Here is a 22,731-nt window from a genome sequence, read left to right on the forward strand (position 1 = left end):
ACACTGGAATGGCAAAAACGTAAATTCGTAAATCCAACACTGCCCTTCGTCTTCTGGAAAACGCAATTCATTCCATCCGCACCCGCTCAGCATAACGCGCCTCACTCTTCGGAGGAGAGCAGCCCCTGAATCGGATCGCATTCTCAAAGATGCATTTCTATCTTTATTTTTCTTATTCTTGTCCCATTTTTACCCTCCTCCCAAAGCAAAAACCAGATCTCTATCTCTGATGGATGACCGCCCTGCAATCTCCACCGTCGAATCCAACAACAACAACAACAGCAACAACAGCAACAACAACAACAACAACAACAACAACAACAACAAAAATGACATGGACAACGGCGACAACGACGACGATGATGGAGAATGCCTGGCCGTCCTCATGGCGGCCCACCCCCCACGACGCAACAAGCCCCACCACTCCTACAGCCAGCAGCTGGCCCCCACCACATCCCGCCACGAGATTATGGTCAAGCGCAACACCGTCCGCAAGCACAGCCTCGACGATTCTCGCATCTCCCGCAACCTCGTCTCTGAACCCCTTTACGATTCCTCATCCGACGACGACCGCAGCCATGTCGCCTCCATCGCCGACGGCCCTGAATTCATGAGCCAGTTCCTCGACCAGAGCATGTCCGACGGGTCAGAAGATGAGGGGAGCACCACCTTGCAGCGGATCCTGCCTGAATACATTGGTGCTGGCGGTGGCAGCGGGATCTTCAAGGTCCCCGTGCGTGCTGCAATGCACCCGGCCCGCCCACCCGCGCTGGAGCTGCGGCCCCATCCACTGCGGGAGACGCAGGTGGGGGCTTTCCTGAGGATGATCGTCTGCACGGACCAGCAGATCTGGGCGGGAATGGAGTCGGGGTTGAGGTTCTGGTGCTACTCGGAAATTTATAAGAAGTTTGGCGGGCGGGCTGGGTTGAAAGGGGACGAGGAGACTGCACCATTCCACGAGTCGGTGCATACGTCACCGACACTGTGCTTGATTTCCGATCTGAGGAATAGGTTGGTTTGGAGTGGGCACAGAGACGGAAAGATACGGTCATGGAAGATGGAGCAGAATTTGGACGGTAGCCATTTCAGGGAAGGGCTAGCATGGCACGCGCACCGTGGCCCAGTTCTGTCTCTCACAATCTCATCCTATGGTAAGAATTCTTGCGCTTCTTTTTCTTGGAAATTTTGGTATCATTCCAAGATGCTTAATTTTTTGAATTCGCTAATTCATCTTAATGTTGTTTGGATTTTTCATGAATAATGTTTAATTTCCCTTGCGGGCTTTGAGGCCCACTAGCCAAAGTATAATTGTTGCAAGATCCTCCTAACCATTGACATTGTGACCATGCTCTGGCTGAAAAGTCAGACTGATACACTTATCAGGTGGGCTACAATTGTTTGAGATTGTGGTCCTTCTCTATACTTAACTCCTGTGCTTGCTTAAGGTCGTGTGTGTCGGCATACTATCGTCACCATCGGATCAGGTAAGTGAATTGGCTCGTCTTATTTGTGTGGTTGATTTGAGTAGGCCGCTAGTTTTCATGTTTCGGCTCCCCGATTTGGTTGTCTAATTGCATTGTTTGATATGCAATTATAAGAATGAACATAACCCGCTACACTATTCATCTACGCCCGTAGAAATCTCATCCTCAAAGTTATGGCGAAAGGACAACCTCAAAATCAGTTAAATTATTTGCCTGGTTAGGTCCAGACTCCTTGGCTCAGTGGTAAACAGACTTTGTTTCAACACTGAGACCAGGGATCTGAGTGACCATGTGGTGTGGGTGCAGATGCGTGTGTGTAAAAAAGAAATTTATTTGCCTAGTTTGGTGGATTTGAGTTATCCTCACAATTGAGAAGTATGTATTTCTTGCTCTTATATTGCTGGTATCTAGAAGAATGTATGTACTGCCAACACTTTTGACATGATCGTTATATTCAGTCTTTCGCTTTTGACATGTGATGTCCCTGCACTTGTATTGCTAATTTTCTATTCAGTGTTTTGCTTTTGACATGTGATCTTCCGCACTCACACCCCACACACACCATGGTGGGATTTCACCACAATGGGTACTTAACCCATGACCTCGTGTTGAAACTCTTGTGAGTCTACCACCGAGGCATGAGTGAGGACCCTGATCTGCCTGCACTTGTATTGCTATTTTTCCATTCAGTTTCTCTTATTATTCATTTTTCTGTGAAGAATGTGTACAAGATGCAGAATGTCTTAAGCCCATGTTATCTTTGATACATATGTTTGTCATGACCACTTATTCATTACTTATGAGCTACAACTATTTTTGTTCTGCAGTTTGAACTTGTGTTTGCATTACAATTTAATCATGTAAGGTAGAGTTGCATCCTTTTGCTATTTTGTGTGAAGCAATTCTGCAGTTTGAACTAATTCTGCAGTTTGAACTTGTGTTTGCATTACAATTTAATCATGTAAGGTAGAGTTGCATCCTTTAGTTATTTTGTGTGAAGCAATTCATTTTCACCTTCGATTTCTTTTGTTTGGATACTTGTTGGTTCCAGGTGATCTGTGGTCAGGTTCTGAAAATGCTATTATTAGGGTCTGGCCTTGGGAATCTGTGGAGAAGTTTCTCTCTCTGGTGACAGAAGAAAGACATATGGCTGCTTTATTGGTGGAGAGATCATACATTGACCTCAAGAGCCAGGTCACTGTGGGTGGTGTGTGTTCCATACCTCCTATAGATATAAAATATTTGTTATCTGATAATTGTAGAGGAAAGGTGTGGAGTGGTGGCCACCTTTACTTTGCACTGTGGTACGTCTTCATGAGTCTTCCTCTCTAAGATTAATATTATTTCTTTCCACATGAGAGATGCTATCTATCATGATTAATGCTTAGTTGTTTTATCACCTCATGTCTCCACTATACACACACCTGCATGTTGATTGGGACTACTGATATGGTGGGGTCACCAAATGGAGGAGCCATGGTGAAAACTTGTTGCAATTGGACAACAGACCATCCATGTTTTGAATTTTGCCTGTTGAATGTGGATTGTAGCTCTTTTTCTTTCTTTCTTTTTTAAACCATTACTTTTCAGGCGACTGAGGTCTACTAGAATCTGATCACCTTACCTTTTGGTTCTCACCTATCAAAATGGGCGACCCACCAAATCAAGGTCCTGAGCATCATAAGCATGTGCTGCTGTTACAGCAGATATTTTTTCCTGCATGCTTTATGGAACTTCATGAAAGATGGGGTTATCATATTAAATGGCTGCTTGCCTCTTTCAACAAAGTAAAGAATAAGTTTATTTCTTCTGGCACCTCATCTGAATCATCCTAAAAGAATGTAGAATTTGATGCAATCCACAGGGATGCTCGTACAAAGGAACTTTTGAAAGTATTTGGCTCAGATGGCCAGATTGAGAATCGTGTTGAAGCCTCATCAGTGCAGGATCCATCAGCTGAGGAAGAGGTGAAGGTAAAGCCTGTTTCCACATCAAAGAAAGAGAAGCCTCAAAGTTCCATGAGTTTCTTTCAACGTTCACGTCATGCTCTAATGGGAGCAGCTGATGCTGTCCGTCGAGTAGCAGCCAAGGGAAATTTTGTTGAAGATAAGTTGAGAACCGAAGCACTGATCATGTCAGCAGATGGTACGATCTGGACTGGATGTGCAAATGGAGCAATCATTCAATGGGACGGAAACGGCACTCGGCAACAGGAGTTCCATCATCATTCATTTTCAGTGCAATGTTTTTGTACTTTCGGGGCAAGATTATGGGTAGGCTATGTAAATGGCACCATCCAAATATTGGATCTTGAGGGCAATCTTATTGCAGCATGGGTTGCTCACGGCAGTCCAGTTATAAAGATGGCAGTTGGGGCTGGCTATATTTTTACATTGGCTAATCATGGTGGCATCCGTGGATGGAGTCTGACTGCTCCAGGGCCTATCGACAACATTTTGCGATCGGATTTGTCCAGTAAAGATCTGCTATATGCAAAACATGAGAATTTGAAAATATTAGTAGGCACTTGGAATGTTGGACAAGAAAGAGCCTTACCTGACTCACTTAGATCATGGCTGGGTACTGAAGCATCAGAGGTTGGGGTCATTGTTGCTGGGTTGCAGGAAGTGGAGATGGGTGCTGGTTTTCTTGCAATGGCAGCTGCAAAAGAAACTGTAAGTTTTACTCTAAATTCTAAATCACCTCACACTGTCATTTGCTCACCATTTTTATTATGAATCAGCTGATATAGTAACATCTAACTTTAGAACTAAATCTCATTTGATCTGGACATGCCCATCTAAATTCTATATCACCTCACACTGTCATTTGCTCACCATTTTGATTATGAATAAGCTGATATAGTAACTGTTGGCTGTATAAGCCAGATCTTTTCTTGACTTCAAGAAAACAGAATTTTTCTGGGCTTTACAAAGCCTCTGCACAACTTAAAAAATCTGATTTTTAGGAGGAAGAAAGAGAGGAAAGAAACCAGAAATTTTCTTTCAAACTGATTTTTTTTTTTTTTTTTTGATACTTTAGTGTAGCTGCTGCACACTTACTTCTCACACTTGCTATTTTTTCTTACTTGCTATTCACTCACTGTTGCTTCTTCACCTGCATTGCTTTCTTCAATCGGATACACAAGATGCCAATTTATAGGCATTTGAATATAAGGTGAAAAGACAAAACTGCCCCTACTAGGAGCTTCTAACACTTAATATTCCTAGAAAATACACAGAGCACTTCATCTTCCAAAACAGCTCCATGGGAAGTGTTGCTATGCTTTGGAAGATGAACAATCACAACAAATGCTGGCTTCATTCCGAGCATCGTTCTTAGTCGTTTGAATGCATTTGTTGGCAATGCCTTTGTGAAAATATCCGCCAACTGTTCCGTAGTATGACAATACTCTAATTATATCATTTTCTGCTTTATATGATCTCTCAGAAAATGATATCGGGTATCAATATGTTTGCTTCTTCCATGCTGCACCGGATTTTTGGGTAGCTCGATTACCGACTTATTATCCACATATATGACTGTGGATTCTTCCTGCAGATGCTTCAGCTCATTTAGCAGGTTTCTTAACCAAATTCCCTCACAGACAGTGGACGATGTTGCCACGTACTCTGCTTCACATGTGGACAGGGCGACCACACTCTGCTTCTTCGAATTCCATGTGAAAGCAGTCGTTCTGAGATAGAATACATAACCAGTGGTGCTCTTTCTTTCATCTTGGTCGCCTCCTCAATCACTATCTGAATATCCATACATTATTGCTTCATCATCGTATGTATAGAAAATACCAAATTCCATTGTTCCTTTGACGTACCTGAGGATTCTTTTTGCGGCTAGCTAGTGTGATTCTTTTGGTGCTTCCATGTACCTACTTAGAAGCCCAACACTGTATACGATATCCGGCCTTGTGATTGTGAGGTACCTTAGGCTTCCAATCAGACTCTTGAACATAGTCGAGTTAATGCTTCTTCCTTCTCCATCCTTTGTCAGTTTTAAGCCCGTTGCTACAGGCGTGTTTACGGTATTGCAATCGGCCATCTTGAACTTTTCAAGTAATTCCTTGGCATACTTCTTCTGAGATATGTAGATGCCACCATGTTGTTGCTTCACTTTAATGCCCAGAAAAAAGGACATCAGACCTCCGTCGGTCATCTCGAACTCCTTAAACATGGCCTTCTTGAATTCATCAAACATCGGTTGGCTGTTTCCTGTAAACAGCAAATCATCAACATACAGGCATGCTATAAGCATATCACCATGAGCATTCTTCTTGATGTAAACTGCATGCTCATATGGACATTGGGCGAAGCCGTATTCTAGAAAATAGTTGTCGATGTGTGCATTCCAAGCACGTGGAGCTTGTTTCAACCCATAGAGGGCTTTCTTCAGTCGATACACCTTGTGTTCCTCCCCTTGCATAAGAAAGCCTTCAGGCTGGTCAACATAGACATTTTTTTCAAGAATTCCATTCAAAAATGCAGATTTCACATCTAGTTGGTAGATCATCTAACTGTGATGGGCTGCAAGGGAGATAATCATTCTCACAGTGTCAAGGCGAGCAACAGGAGCGAAGACTTCTTCATAGTCCACCCCGTACTTCTGTTTGCAGCCCTTTGCTACGAGCCTTGCCTTGTAGCGATTGATCTCACGATCAACATTTCGCTTGATCTTGTACATCCATTTGACGCCAATAGTTTTCTGGCCATTAGGAAGCGTAGTCAGCTCCCATGTGTCATTTTTCTCAATGGCATAAATTTCTTCTTTCATAGCGATTCTCCAACATTCTTCTTTTATGGCCTCCTGAAACGTCAGATGATCATGATCTGCATACAGGCAGAAAAGATTGACCTCTTCAGTTTGCTCATAGATGTTGCTTGAGCTTTTCATTTTTATAGGTGCCATGGGTGATGACGAGCTGGCCGAATTTTGACTTGATGGAGTGCTTTCAGGAGTGATAGAATGTACTCGTGGACTTCTGTGTACTGATGATGCGGCCGAAGAAGGTGTTGCGGGCGTTTGCTCTTGACGGTCATGCTTTTTTTCATGTTCTTCTGTTTCGACTAGAATATCTTTGGTCGATTCTTCATCGTTCAATTTTCAAGCTTCTTCCTCACTAAAGACCACATCTCTACTCACCACTACTTTATTGGTTAGTGGATTGTAGAGCTTGTAGGCGTTAGATCCTTTACTGTAGCCAATGAAGATGCATTTTTCGCCCCGATCATCAAGCTTTCTTCTTCTTACTTCTGAAACTTGAGCGTAGGCAACACGCCCAAAGATCTTTAAGTGCGCCACGCTCGGTTTGTAGCCATTCTATGCCTCCTATGCTGTCATGTTTCTGACGTTGTTGGTTGGACACCGATTGAGCAGGTAGGTAGTACATGCAACTGTCTCTGCCCAGAAGCTCTTTGGCAGGCCTTTCTCCTTTATCATGGTCCTCGTCATGTCGAGGATGGTGCGGTTCTTCCATTCCGCAATACCATTTTGTTGTGGCGTGTAGGCTGCAGTGTGTTGCTGCTTGATGCCTTGTTCCCTGCAAAAATCTCGAAATGCATTTGAGGTGTACTCTCCACCTTTGTCAGATTTGAGTACTTTAATTTTGTGACCACTTTTAACTTTAACACGAGCTTTGAAAATTTTAAAGATAGTGAAAGCGGAAGATTTTTCTTTGATGCAATACACCCAAAGTCTTCGGTGAAATCATCAATGAAGGTAATAAAGTATTTATTACCTCCAAGGGAGGGTGTTTCAAGTGGTCGGCAAATATCAGTGTGAACCAACTGAAGTGGTTCCTTTGCTCTTCTAGACACTCTACTTGGAAAGGAGTTCCTTTGTTGCTTGCCGAGTGTGCACGCCTCACACATGTTCTGGAGCTTCAATAGCCGGCAAGCCATGCACCATGCTTGATGAGGCTAAGAGTTTAAGGCCATTGAAATGGAGATGCCCAAAGCAAAGATGTCATCTCCATGAATCATTCTTCACGATTCCATAGAGACACTTCTCAGCCTTTGTGTTAATATGGAGTGGAAACATGCGATTCGTCGCCATTTGGATTAGAGCCACAAGTCTTCTGTGAGCATCTCTTATAGAGAGAGAATAGTTCTCCATGTGTATGACATACCCCTTCTCAAGGAGTTGGCCGATAATGAGAATGTTATTTTTCATGTTTGGTACATAATACACATTAAAGATGCAATTTGGCTCACCATTCTTATGATAGATTTTAACTTTTCTTTTACCTATCACGGGTACCTTTGATGAGTTGCTATCACGTTGCCACGAACTCCTTTTGTGAGTTCCACGAACAGTTCTTTGTTACCACTCATGTGGTTGCTTGCACCCGTGTTGAGATACCACACATCTGGCCATTCACATGCCTTTTCTTGTGCGAGGAGGAGTGTGGAGTCTTCTTGTTCATGGTGTGATGCTTCAGCATAGTTGGATCGTTCATCTTGATTCACTTTGCTCCAACACTCAGAGGCATAATGGCCGAATTTCTTGCAATTGTGGCATTGAACGTTCTTTGTGTTTCCACGACTATGTATGAACCGACCTCTACCATTTCCTCTTCCACGGAAACTGGTAAACTTTTGTTGATTTTGTTGATGGCTTGGATGATATCCACGCCCTCTGCCTCTTGCATGATTGCTAATGCCACGACTGCCTCGTTGTGTATGGCCATTCTTTTGTTCATTTAGAGTCAACTTAGACTCTAAGGCATGTTCAAGCATTGAACCAGCATTCTTTTGCATTCGTTGCTCATGCACTTGCAACGATCCCATCAGTTCTTCAATGGACAGTTTTCCAAGTCCTTTGATTCTTTGATCGCCACAACCACATGCTCAAACTTGGTTGTGAGAGATTCCAAGGCTTTTTCCATGACACGTATGTCTTCAACTTTTTCACCATTTCTTTTTAAATTGTTAATAATAACAATTAGACGTGAGAAGTAGTCAGAGATACTTTCATCTTCTTTCATGTGCGCCGCTTCGAAATCGGTTCTTAGTGTTTGAAGGCGAACCCGCTTTACTCGATCAACACCCTTGAAGATGGTGCCAAGGGTATCCCAAGCTTGCTTGCTTGATGTTGCTTCAACAATCTTTTCAAAGGTTGATTCATCCAACCCTTGATAGAGGAGGAACAAAGCCTTGTTGTCTTTCTTCCTTTGATTTTTGAGAGCGGTATTTTCTTCGTTGGTGAAGGCGGCTTCTTCCTCCATAGTGGGTTCTACATAACCATCGGTGATGATCTCCCATAGTTCTTGCGACCCGAACAACGCTTTCATTTGGATGCACCACTTTTCATAGCTGTCCTTAGACAACTTAGGAACCTGTGGCTGGATTGTGCTGGCCATTTGAACAAGCTTTATGGGTTAGACGACTTGGTTTTACTAAGCCTCAAGAGGACCCAAACAATCTGATTTTTTTTGAAGAAGGGCTGATTTTTTATTTTTTTTTTTGAAAATGAAGGGAGAGGGATGGAATAGAAGATCTGATTTTTTTTAAACAGATTTTTTTGGCTGGAAAAACTTCTTAAATCTGATTTTTTTTCTTTGGCTGAAAAACTGCTGAAATCTGATTTTTTTTTTTTTGCTGAAAAAACTGCTGGCAATCTCCAACCAACTAAATATCATTTGATCTGCACATGCCCACATCTGACTTGGGGGTAACACTACTTTCAGCTTTTGCTCTCACTGTATGTTATGCCCATCTACATGGACTACCATAATAAAGCATCATATCTACTCAAATTTATTAAAAACTTCCTCTCACCCTGTGTTCAAATTGTCCGCGAAAAATTGATAATAATTGTCGATAATATCCCCTATTTTCGTATCTCTTCCAATTGTTGGCGATTGTTTGGAGAGTTTTTCGTTTTCGCCAATAAAAACAGTTGTCAACGATAAATTCGCATAGGGAGTTTTGGAGAGTTCGTTAATACGAAAAAAAAAAAGTAAAAATCTTTCATATCTATGTAAGGGAGTGGTTTTCAGTACCTGTAGAAGAGGATTCAGAATTCAGAAGTGGCTTAATCGATCGATCGACGGGCCATTGTTCTTAAAAAACCTCCATTTTCATTTTTTTTTTTTTTTCTTCTTCTTTGAATGGATGGTAGATTTGAAGAAGAATGTCGATTTGGACAAAGAATTTGCTTAGATTTGTGAATATTTGGTAGATTTTTAAGAGAATTTGAGGATTCGGAACTCTCTTTCAGGTCTTCCCAAAATGGCTTCCGAAGTGGGGGACGATGAATGTGTGATGTATGAGTCACGGTCGACTCGACTACACCTTGTCGATGCTTTGTGGGCCCACTATGATCTAATGTGCTTTGCGGTCCACCTGAGATTTTGATTTGCATCATTTTTTTTTTTTTTTATCATGCCCAAAAATGAGTTGTAAAAACGGATGGAGAGCGGATGTAAGGTAAATACATCACGGCAGGCCTCATATTTAGGGATCCACTGACGGGAGCTGATTAGGTGTGGACTTGGCCTCACCCAATATAGTGTGGCCCTTACCGTAGGGCCCACGTTGATGTATGAATTGTACATCCACAACATCCATCCATTTTAATAGATCCATTTAGGGCATGAGCCCAAAAAATGAAGCAAATCCAAATCTCAAGTGGACTATACTAGAAGAAACAATGGCGGTTGAATGTTTCCCCATTAAAAACTTCTTAGGGCCCACTTTAATGTTTCTATAATGCTTATTTTCCATACATCTTGTTTATGAGGTCACAAAGACCTGGATGAAGTGACCATACAAATACTAGCTTGATCCAAAAACTTTTGTGGCCCACAAGGTTTTTAATGGTCAATCATCACTGTTTCCTGTTGGTCCATCTGATAATCCTATTGTGTATTGGTCATGAACCAAAAGCCACCTTGATCGACCATTGTACTTAATAAATTTTTCCAGCTGAATGTGGTCCGTTAGACAGTGATGAAGAAAAAAGAAAATCAGGACTGCTGCTTTTCATTTCATTCGTTTATTTTAGTGCTTGTAATGCGATGTTCAGGATCATTAACCAGTTTGATCTTTTGAACTGAATGATGACACCAGAAGAAATGGATTCTCAATATAGATTATTGAGTCACATTCATTGCACTATATACCTATCCAACTTATTGAGTAAATCTCGTTTTATGAATATCTGTTTTATTGCATCAAATTTCATACGATACCATGAAACTTTGCACAAAATTAGACTGATTAACCATAGCATATCAGGTATTCGGTTACTATTGGAGTGATTTCTTATGGCAACACATGCTTTTTGGGCTCCGTTAAATGAAAACTTATTATGTAATGCATTCTTTTTTGCAAAATTTTTATTCCTAAATACGTAAATATGTGTATTTAGACATGTCATGAAGTTTCACTGAAAAATTCCACCATTTTCCCCATCTTTTCCCCCTTTTCCCAACATTTTCGGTTATCGGCGATAATGATATAATATCTTTATCTCCGGTCAGCGAAACTTGTAGCAATACTGACAACTTGAGCACCTTTCATCATAAAAATGGTGGGGAGAGTGTACTTGCATTCATACACATGGATGCTCCAATAAATCGATCTTCACCATCCATTCAATCTAGTCCAAGACTAATTGCATTTGATGCATTGACCCTCCAATCTATTGATCTGAAGGATGTCAAAATGTTAGTTTAGTTACTAGATGGTAGGGAGCTTCCCTATCCTTATAGTATAGAGAACCATCCAAGGTATACCAAAATGGTTACGTAGTGTATGGCGCAACCGTATCAGTAACAACTGCAACTGTTACACAATACAAGGGCGAAATGGGGCAGGGGAGGATTTTCTAACCATAAAGGCCCTTACATAGTGTAACGGCTGTACGATTTCTGTAAGAATCGTCTAGGGTTGTCATGCATGGTAACCCTCAAAGAAAACGGGAACAAAAAAATCATACACGTTTTCTTCTTCTTCTGCGACAGGTGCTGCCCTTCTTCCTCTTCTTCTTCTGTGTTTGTTGTTGCCCTGCTTCCTCTTCTTCTTCTATGTTTGTTGTTGCTGCCCTTCTGCCTTCTCTCCCTCTCTATCGTTTCAGAGCCTCCCCCCCCCCCCCCCCACCTTTAAACAGGAGTGGTGAAGTGGCCCTTTCACAACCAAGCATTAAAAGTTTTTTTTTTTTTTTTTCAAATACTTTGGTGGCTATGGCGCTAAGTGCACTTGCACTGTTTCCTCAACCATGGGCCCACCTTGATGTATGTGTTGTATATCCACACCATCCATCAGTTTTCCCAGTTTGTTTTAGGACATGGTTCATAAAATGAAGCAGATTCAAATCTTAAGCGGACCACACTATAGGGATTGAATGCCCACCATTAAAAACTTCCTAGGACCCACTGCAATATTTATTTGCCATCCAACTTGTTGATGAGGTCACATAGACCTGGATGAAAGGAAAACACAAATAGCAGCTTGATCCAAAACTTTTGTTGTCTCAAAATGTTTTTAATGCTGGAATTTAATCCCTACTGTGTGGTCCATATGAGATTTGGTTCTGCCTCATTTTTAGGACCATGCCCTAAAATGAATTGGAAAAATGGGTGGACAACATCGATATACAACACATACATCGAGGTGGGCCCCACGTTCAGGCCTCACCCACTAGCTATTACCTTGCCTCACCTAATTTGGGCCCTAAAAAAAATTGTACACAAGGCATATATTAACTAAAAAATAACCAATTAAATTATGAGACAGTTGTTGCTAAGTCACAATCCTAAAATCAAATCATTTGAAATATTTTAACTGTTAATTTGCAAGCACTTTTTTAATTTTTAATTTTTAAATTTTTTTTAAGAATAGGACCATTTGATATTTTTCATTCTTCACCGTCCAATGAATGTCGACCGATTCATTAGCAGATAAGTGCCAATAGATTGCATGAATTTTAGGCTAAGTGAGGCATCGAGTGGTTTGCCAAATTGGCCCCAAATAGACGACACTTTATCCAAACTTTATTTCAATTTTTTCTTAAGATTTATTGGGGGAAATTATATCAAATTGTTAGGTATAGGAATTACATGATAGGACACAGAACTCTCTCGAGTCTAAATGTTGAAATGAAATGTATGCGAGAGTTGTGAGGTATGTAGCATACCAATATTTTACATAATGGTGAAACCTACAAATGTGAGATGTTTTGGTATTTCATTGATTCTAATAAATGTATCATTGATATTATATAACTAGAAAATTAAATATAGAAGTTTTGCAATCGATCCCACATTGTTAGGTTTCATCAGCTCGATACATTACTCTCACCAAAGAGTGGAATGTTACACCACCATAAACATGTTTTAAAAAAATAAAAATAAATACATATTTGGAATATTTAGATTATTTGGAATTTTAAAAATATTTTTCATAATTGTTTGACAAAGAAAAAAAAATCAACCAATACTAGTATTATTAATGGTGGTGACCGATATTGCTGCTGTTATCGATACAAAATACCTTGAACGAGTCTTCACACGTGTGTACATAGATGTGTATATGTATGTATATTGCTGTACATGTGGAACTTGTTTTGCCAAGAATCAAATTGTCAGGTACTGTCAATTAAAAGAAAATAATAGAAGTTAGATATCAAATCATTAGTGTGTTTTAAATTGATGTTGACTCCACTCCTATTTGTGATTCTTCTAGTTGTTAGGTGCGAGGATGATGATTTGCAATCTTCCCTCATTCCCAAGACGCACTAAAAATATGAGGAACTTGTATAGACTTCCTGACTTTCAATATGCAACCAGTTCCATCTATTAAGCTGAATGATGGATAGTAGATGTATTTCTGTCATAGACCATGTAGCTGTAAATGATAAATAACTGTTAAGGAAATGATTTCACTTGGATGATGTAGGTGCATGCGTGTGTAAGATATTGTGTCCCCAACAATAGATCGAGAATCCCTCCTATCAAAGGCGACAGAATTGGCTGCTCGACCTTGAGGACAACCATGAAGAACCCAACAATAGTCCACAATATATCCATGTTTGCCACAATGAGCACATGGTCGATCCATTCTAGGACCACGATTATGACCTCTACCACCATCATGGCCACCTCTTCTTGTACCTTATCCACGTCTAGCATCGGTATTATCAAAGTTTCTAAACCCTGTCACTAAAGTTGATTTCTCAACCACAGGTAGGGGTGTACATCGAGTCGAGCTGGCCTCAGCTCGACTCGGCTTGGCCACTGGCTGACCTCAGCTCGAACTCGGCTCAGCTTGGTCCTTGAGCCTGACTGGCCACCTTGGCTCGGTTCAGTCAGCAGCTCGGGCCGAGTTCGAGCCAAGATCGAGCCGAGTTCGCCATTGAGGCATTTTCACAAACACCTTCTGTATGTGAAACAGAAGCAATGGTTTTACAGGTATTTTATCAAACACCTTCTAAGCAACATAAAAACCAAGAAAAACCAAAAAGAAAAAAAAAGGGTATTTGTTTCATGTACATACCTTCCTTGCCACCAGCCACACTTCGTTTAGTCATTTTATCAAACAATTGGCGAGCAACATCAATGGCAAAGTAACCGAGTCACCGAACTGGTTTGATCTGAGTTCGATTCGAGCTGGATTCGATCCGAGTCGAGTCGAGCTGGGGCCTGCTCGAACTCGGCTCGGACTCATTTTTGAGTTCAAAAAATCAGCTCGACTCGGCTTGAACTCAGCTTCAAACCGAGTCGAATCGAGCTTTTTCGAGTCGAGTCGAGCGAGCTAACCGAGCTAGCTCGGTTTGTGTACACCCCTAACCACAGGTGATCCATAGTCGTCCAATGATTCTCAGCATGTGATAGTAGGGCATACACACTGCTAAGTGATGGTAAAGATGGCGATCCAAGAATCTGGGCGCGAATATGTTCGACTTCAGTATTAAGACCTGCCAATAACTGAAAAGATCAATTTCTTCTCAATGCTTCTTTTATATGCCTCTGCATCTATAGAACATAAAAAGTGAAGATCATCCAGAAAAGATAGTTCCTGCCACAAACCATGCATCTTGGCATAATAATCAGACATGGATCTCTCCTCCTGTTGCAAATGACTAATCTCTTGGTAAATATTATAAGTGTGGGCTATATTGTTCTGATCAGCAAATAATTCACAAGCCATTAACCAAATCTCTTGTGCAGTGGATAACAAAAAGAGACATTCACTAACTTCTGTTTCCATAGAGTTTAAGAGCTAGGACATAACTAACAAATTGTTTGATTTCAAATCAGCATATGAGGGATCAGTTCTAAGGGGTTCTGATATACTACCATCTATATATCTTTTCTTCTGTTTGCCTCCAACAAATATCTCAATTGCTTTAGATCACTGAAGATAATTGCTAGATTTCAGTTTGTGTTGTAATTTGCAAGCTAATGTTCTCAAAATGAACAACTAACCACTCCAATATAGAGTTGATGGGATCTACAGTCTCAGATGTGGATGATGAAGCCATATACGATCTCAAACAATTAGGAGAAAACCAAATCAATGCTATAACTAGCAATAACAAAAAGAACAAATGTCCTAAAATAATTCCAACGAATGTCCAAACCCAACCACAAAAAAAGGGGATCTTGCGGCCAAAAGAAAGGCTAACAATAGGCTTAATGGCATGATTGCTATCCTCAAATAGGTTGCTTGAAATTAGGGCAAGAATCACCCAAAAAATCAGTCCTAATAGGAAATTCCAGCAAACCCTTATCGATGCAAAAAAAGAAAAAAAAAGAAGAAAAATCTGTCTTAACAGAAAATTCCAGCAAACCCTAGATCATACGAACCAGCTTTTATTTTTTTTTTATTTTATTTTTAAATTTTATTTTTAAATGAGAAAATTCGAAGAAACTTTGAAGAAGAATTGTCCAAACCTGGGATTTCATCAAAACTTGTCTGCAACAACCTGATTTTTGGAGAAAACTGGCAAAAAAAAAAAAGAAAAAAAAAAGAAAGAGAAAAAAAGCACCAGAATCTTATTTAGAAAATGAACAAGGAGAAACTCAGCAATCGGCAACACATCACAAAATCGGAAGCATCCACAAGACCCCTCAAAGAAGCAAATCACAGTACTGTAGACCATGCTGACTCTCAAACCAAACCTCCAAGAATATGTAGCACAGTACTGTAGAACGGCAATGTAGCAGGTGAAAGAAAATAAGAAAGAGGAGAAGAAAGAGATCAAGAAGAGAGCTTTCCTTGCTCTGACATTGGTTATTGAAGGAACAACTTGAATTCCTCCAAATGAAGGTATCTATCGTTTAGTTGCAACAACAGCGACTCAAATCTCATCAAATTGAACATCTGCCAATTTTGATTTGTCCCGCATGCTGTTTCTGCATCACCATGAAGGTTTGCCGCTGAGAAGACTTTATCAATTTGAGTTATCACTGTAGTTGGTCACCTTTCTGGAGACTATCTGTTTTGCAGTGTTGGATACTGAAGTATCAAGTCTTAGGAAGATGAAATCAGATTTAAATTGTGGCTGATTCTGCACACAGCGTTAATTGAGTGCAACTGTGCAATTGGCTCATCAATATCTGCAAAATCAAGCCAATGTGCCTTTCTTGCTTGAGTTTTTTGTTCCATTGATTACCATTGCTGGAGGAGGCAGTACATTTTAAGGATTAGATACAGCTATATTCTGTGACTCTTGCATGTGGAATATTTACCTGTTTTCCCTATAGTAGAAAGTATCTGTGCACCAATTATTATATACACTTCCACTATAACAATAATTATCAAATGACTCTATGATAGGGTTCCATTGGAATATTGATATTCAGATAAAATAGACCTTGAATTCATGGAATATGATGTTCTTCTGAATTATATTACAGAACCATTCTTCTATCATGAAACTCTTGATTTTATAATACCATTAACTTGATCTGCAGCTGCTACATTTACCAAGCAATATGTGGATATAGCCCCCTTAACAGAAATTCATCTTATTTGCATGATTATTGTGGATACCAGGTCCTTGTCTTCCGGTAAATTGGTTGCATTTATGACTGTTCTCCTGATTGTAGGTAGGACTTGAGGGGAGTGCTAATGGACAATGGTGGTTGGATGCTATCGGGAAGGCCCTCGAGGAAGGAACAGCGTTTGAACGTGTAGGATCTAGGCAGTTGGCTGGTTTGCTTATATCTGCATGGTAAGTAGTTATTCATTGGTTGGGACATCAGAAGATGCTTATTTCCTTTCCAACATCTACATTTGAAGAACACCTTATATTTTCATACCTCTTTATTCTTTTTGTTTCCATCATTGTTGAATGCTCCATATCTGGCATGATGATTTGATGATCCTTTACCAGGGCCAGAAAGAATCTTCGACCATTTATTGGGGATGTTGATGCTGCAGCAGTACCATGCGGGTTCGGGCGTGCAATTGGTAACAAGGTATATAGGCATTTCTTCACCATTCATGTTTGCTATGTTTGAAGGCAGGCTGTTGGCGGCGCTAAATTGTGAAGTCATAAAACGCATTTCAATGGCATGATCCTGCTACTTCTCTGCCAATATCCTTCTTTGGCTTCTCAGACATGATCCTTTCATGTGAATTCCTTAGAAAGCCCACCTTTTTTTCTTGTTGTGTCAGGAAAATGAGTTGCTGTCGTTATTTCGGGAAAATGAGTTGCTGTCCTGACCATATTACACTATAGCATATCTTCTTGCATATATTCCTTTGATCTCTCTCTCTCTCTCTCTCTCTCTCTCTCTCTCTCTCTCTCATTTTAAGCTCCTTATAGTTGGCAATGTCATCCTCTCTCTCTCTCTCTCTCTCTCTCTCTCTCTCTCTCTCTCATTTTAAGCTCCTTATAGTTGGCAACGTCACCTTCCGGTTAATATGACTGATGAGGTTAAAGGTTGTCCAAGCAGGGTGCAGTAGGTTTGAAGTTGAGAGTCTATGATCGGCGGATATGCTTTGTAAATTGTCATTTTGCTGCACATCTAGAAGCGGTCAACCGCCGGAACGCTGACTTTGATCATGTTTATAGAACATTGGTCTTCAGCCGTCCATCTGTTGGACTCATTCCTGCAGCTGGTATGGTGCTTTAACTGTTTGTCTCTCTTTTGCATTTCTGGTATTCTATTTTGATGTTTATTCTTACTTACCCTTGGGCCTTTGATGCAGCTGGTGGTTCATCTGCTGTTCAGTTGCTTCGTGGTGCAAATGTATGTAGCTGTTTTAGTTGGTATATTGAAATCTGAATTTTCAAGATTAAAATCTCCGGGAGCCTTTCCTTATCTGCTCAGATCAGCAAATTTGCATAATCTATATATTATTGCTTCAGTTTCAGGCTGTCGGGATCCACTCAGAAGATGGAAGGCCCGAGTTAGCCGAAGCAGACATGGTCGTATTTCTTGGTGATTTCAATTATCGGCTTCATGGCATTTCTTATGATGAAGCAAGGGACTTTGTGTCTCAAAGATCCTTTGACTGGCTTAGAGAACGGGATCAACTCAGAGCAGAAATGAAAGCTGGAAAAGTCTTTCAAGGGCTGCGTGAAGGGCTCATAAAGTTTCCTCCGACATACAAGTTTGAAAGACATCAAGTGGGTTTGGGAGGTATGCTTTTTGCACAAAAGGTGTCTATTCCCACTTTCCCCAGAAACGCTAGAAGCTAAAATTGTGATATCTATCATATTCTAGGTTATGATTCCAGTGAGAAGAAGCGCATTCCTGCCTGGTGTGACAGAATATTATATCGTGACAACCGTTCTACTTCAGCGTTGTGTGAGTGCACATTAGAATGCCCAGTAGTTTCCTCAATTTTACAGTAAGTTCATCAATATATAGTAGATTTTTTTTTTCCCTGTCCTTTTATTTGTTTGCATTCTGTCATTATGAGACTTGTTGTCTCCCTTGATTCAGGTATGAGGCTTGCATGGATGTGACAGACAGTGATCACAAGCCTGTTAGGTGCATATTCAATATTGACATTGCGCATGTAGATGAAGCAATAAGGAGGCAAGAGTTCGGCAAAGTAGTCTCATCAGATGAGGGAATCAGGGCGTTGTTTGAAGAAATATGTACTGTTCCAGAAACTTCGGTTAGCACGGATGAAATAATCCTTCAAAACCAGGATAATTTCATTCTCCAAATTACCAATAAATGTGGAAAGGAGAAAGCTATCTATGAAATCACTTGTGAAGGTCAATCCACCATTCAGGAAGACGGGCTTGCCTCCGAGCAGTGTAATTCAAGAGGCCTTGGTTTTCCCCACTGGCTGGAGGTAACTACCCGAAGTGGGTTGTCTTTCTCTTTCGTGTGTGTGTGTGCGCGCACGCGCGTGCGTGTGTGTTTCGTGGGGTGCCACATCACATGGACCGTGTGTGTGTGTGTGTGTGTGTATTCATTAGCAACAGGAAGCTTTAATGAGAGAAGGACAAGAAATACTAGTTATCCATTCAGATAATGGATATTGATCCTGCCCCAAGACACCTTAGAATATCTTAGGAGTTTGCTTCTCTGGAGTCTGGACACACACCTGAAAGACAAAAAAACATGAACCCTTTCTCTTATTCATTGGCGGAAAGACAGAAAAGAAAGGGGGGGGGGGGGTGGGGGGGGTGTGGGGTGGGGGTTGTCAATACATAGTGCCTTTTCATTTAGTCTTAGAGCCTCATGCGTTATTAGTTCGTTTCTCATTCATATCATTACAATAACTACTTTTGTCATATCAGTTGATTATTTGTGTTATCACTTCAATACGACGTTCAAAATATTGGCCAATACATATCATAACAGCTTGACACATCAGTGTCTTGTAAAAAGATGATACTAAATGTTTTTTTTTTTTTTTTTTAAAAAAATAATTTTAAATTGGGGATAAAGCAGTAAATTGGTCAAAATTCATACTGATAAGACTGATATGTAGTGTGTATCAATCGACATGCATCAGTTATGATGCCAGCAGATGTACGCTCTAATACTGATTTTTGAACCTTCAGATGCTCAGTTCACTTCATGATCGCCATCAAATATGAATGTCTATAAATCTCAGATAACAAGAGAACTAGTTCTTTGGTTTTAAATTTTATAGATAAATATTCTTAATGGTATGGATAGTTTAGGACACACTTGAAAGCAGAATTCCAATTTCACGTGAAACATGAGCTTGGATTTGAAGCCTGTTCAAGCCCATCCAATCAGTTTTGATTGAAAATGGACACTATTTTCACTAGTCTGAAAGATGATACAAAATGACCACTTCTTAATTACCTGGGATCAAACACTTCGAGCACTTGCTTATGAACCACCCCTAGTTTGCAAACCCAGACTCGGCTCGTGACTTGGTCACTATTGGGTGGAGATGACACAGCGAGTCCCGAGTCCTGAGTCAACCGGGTGGGTCATAAATAATAGTAATTAATGGTTAATTACTATCTTCTTCTTTTCCTCCTGGAATTTACCAAATGCACTTTCTTCGACTTGGCTGATTCATTAAAACCAGGCCAAGTTGGCTGAATTTAGAGTTGACCTGTGGAAACAAGGCCGAGTTACCTGCAAACCAGGGTCTGCGTGGTTTAACTGATCTGCTGACCAGGCCTATGACCTTGCCAGGTTGACTCGGAGGCCTGCCTGGTATGCAAACTATATGCCTACCCTCTGTGCATTCGAAATCCTTCAAAATCCCCTGCCCTTGTTACTAATATTGGAATTAGTCATCAAGGATATGAAAATATTGGCCTGACTGTTTAACTCCAGACCCTAGTCTTTCTGACCCTTTGAGCAGTTCTAGAATCACATGGTCACTTCCAATGGGTAAAAGTTTATTGATAGGATAGTTATGCTTGTCTATCAAGGCTATCAGTGGCTAATCCATGGTGGAGGCCACAATAAGGATGGCTGATATTCCCTTGGGCACACTGATATTTCTGATACACAGGGCATTTGTATATGTATTTGCATGTGTGTAGATAGATTTGATTTCTTACTCCTTTATCCCGTATATTAGCATTTGTATTCTCTATCTCTGTGAAATAACCTAAAAAAGTTGTTTTCTTACTGTATTTCTTGGCCTTTTAGCTCCTATTCTTACTTGGAAGGACATTTTGATTTGCAAACTCCTATGGTGGACAGGTCACTCCAGCAACTGGTGTAATCAAGCCCAACCAAACTGCAGAGGTATCTGTGCACCACACAGAGTTCAAAACCCTAGAAGACATTATCGACGGACAAAGTTGGTTGTCTGAAGATAGCAAAGAAAAGGAAGTTTTATTGATGGTGAAAGTTACAGGAAATTTCTCGACTGAGGTTAAGAGTCATCTAGTCCAAGTGCATCACATTTTATCATCCAAGACTGTGCGCGGTGACTCAAAAACTGGGTCTAAAAGATTCCAATTGAGCCTTCAGTATAGGTCCGAATCCCGAAACCATGGAAGCTCGTCAGATGTGGCCGATGATTCACGAAACCTGCTTAGTCCATGAAGGGGAAAGGAGCTCATGAAGATAAGCAATCCATGCTTCACTCAGGAAAAAAAAAGAGGCAAATGTGGGAGAATCGCATGCCAAAGCATCCATCTCATCAGACCACATCATTCGTGCATCTCCCCCCTGTAAATATCCCTTCCCATCAAACTGCATAATCCGCAGGCCGAATTTTTTGTCAGTTCATTCTTTTCTTCTTTAGCCTGATTCTTTTAACCATGTTTTGAGTCGATACCTTGTAGGGCGGGCTGTTTGTGAGAATTTATAACAAATACAGCGACTAGAGGCGGCGTTTTACTTGTTTTGCCCCCATGTGATGCTGAATTTTAACTGTGAGAATTGTGGTCTGTTGGATAGTTGGTTTATTCTTGAAGTGATTGATTAGCATGTCTGAATAACACGCTCAAAGCTGGAATTGTTGTTTGGTTGTTTGTTTGATCCTTACAGAGCATTATTTTATCTTCTCTACTTCTAATTTCCGAGTAGAGAGATGGAATAAAAGCATGTTTTAGTTAATTTTGGCTTGTTTGGTTGGAGCTAATGGTATCAATTGTGTCGTCAAAAGCATAATTCTTAAACTTGGGAGATCGACCCAAAACTTGGCCGAGTCAACTTGAGTAGTTGCTAGGGAACTCGATCTTACATGTGACTCAGTCTTTACACGGTGGGAAGTTGAGATTACTCACTGGCCTGAGTTTGGGACAAAAAGAACAGAGCATGTTTTGGGAATCATCGAGTCAACTTTTGGATTTTACAAATAACTGAGGATTTCAACCAAGCAAAGTGTAACATTGCAATCCAATCAAACGAATCAAACAATCTTTCAATTATGCTAGTATAACCTTATCTTCCTTAGTATAATCTGTCTTTTATGTTCCTTAGTGTAACCAGTAGCCTAATCCTACATTAGGAGTAGCAGTAATCCTAGGTGGTAGTCCAAGTCTACGCTCATACACCAGACGATTTACATTGTAATAAAAGTAGTTCTTTCATAAAGGAGTTTTGCAGTTACTCCCCATGGTTGACTGTAAGTATTTCCTTTTTGTTTGCTTTCGTATTCAAAAGACATTTCTCACGGAAGGTAAGGTGCAACCCATTTTTGGAGGACGGACCCTACTATTCGAAAATTGCCTGATCACCTTAAATAGCTTACAAGTGGCTGAATAGGCGGCTGACCTCCTCATATCTCTGTCATATATAGTCAACTCTGACATATTTGCCTATCTTGGTGCTTGGGGGTCAAACTTGTTTGGTTGGAATCGAGCTGCATGCCTGTGCATATCACACGTGACCTAATTCGAAATTGAGAGGCAACGATTTTTGGCTCGCCCGATGGGACGATTTTTGGCTCGCCCGATGGGACACCTGATTTGGTATATGTACTGGTGTCTCTATTTTAATCAACTAATCCAACTTGAGAAATATGAGCCGATTAGTTACTCGAAACCCTTCTGGGGCTAATGAGCCCACAACACCTTCTCCACTCAAAGAAATGCAGGTGTGCTAGCCCTTGAACTCTTAAGCTCACCATCAAACCCAATGCCTAATCCTCCAAATCAGGAGGGGACATCCTCATCTCGGAGCGATCCTTTTGAGGTGAAATCAATTGGGCTACATGATATGTAGATGGGAATCTAATATATCGCGGAGCAAGGGAGGGCTCAAGCAAAACAAGCACAAGCTCAAGCAAAGTAATTGCGAATTTAGGCAGACACCTTCAATAGATGGATGGCTAGCCAGATCGAGAACTTGAATCTAATGGTGGCTATC

At 40.7% G+C, this 22,731-nt stretch overlaps 1 protein-coding gene across 2 annotated transcripts; it reads left to right on the forward strand.

Annotated features, from left to right (window-relative positions):
- The first annotated feature begins 26 nt into the window (after positions 1–26).
- LOC131242970 (type II inositol polyphosphate 5-phosphatase 15-like) lies at positions 27–21,369 on the forward strand. Of its 2 annotated transcripts, none has more exons than XM_058241986.1 (11): positions 27–1,151; positions 2,536–2,788; positions 3,349–4,159; positions 16,555–16,679; positions 16,842–16,926; positions 17,407–17,572; positions 17,663–17,703; positions 17,823–18,096; positions 18,181–18,307; positions 18,403–18,763; positions 20,614–21,369. In XM_058241986.1, exons 1-11 carry the CDS (start codon positions 230–232, stop codon positions 20,959–20,961), a joined length of 3,513 nt encoding a protein of 1,170 aa, XP_058097969.1. In that variant the 5' UTR covers positions 27–229; the 3' UTR covers positions 20,962–21,369. The 2 variants fall into 2 exon arrangements, with proteins under 2 accessions (XP_058097969.1, XP_058097970.1); XM_058241987.1 differs by having other exon boundaries at positions 17,407–17,564; positions 17,658–17,703.
- Positions 21,370–22,731: the final 1,362 nt, after the last annotated feature.

Source organism: Magnolia sinica, chromosome 4 (assembly GCF_029962835.1).
Source record: "Magnolia sinica isolate HGM2019 chromosome 4, MsV1, whole genome shotgun sequence".
In the NCBI taxonomy this organism is placed as follows: Eukaryota; Viridiplantae; Streptophyta; class Magnoliopsida; order Magnoliales; family Magnoliaceae; genus Magnolia; species Magnolia sinica.

Bases quoted from the DNA above. Each gene is read 5' to 3' on its own strand.
- LOC131242970 (XM_058241986.1), top strand. From the start codon at position 230: ATGGATGACCGCCCTGCAATCTCCACCGTCGAATCCAACAACAACAAC. The intron at 16,680-16,841 runs GTAAGTAGTTAT...ATCCTTTACCAG, and splicing joins GGTTTGCTTATATCTGCATG to GGCCAGAAAGAATCTTCGAC. The intron at 16,927-17,406 runs GTATATAGGCAT...TTGTCCAAGCAG, and splicing joins GGCGTGCAATTGGTAACAAG to GGTGCAGTAGGTTTGAAGTT.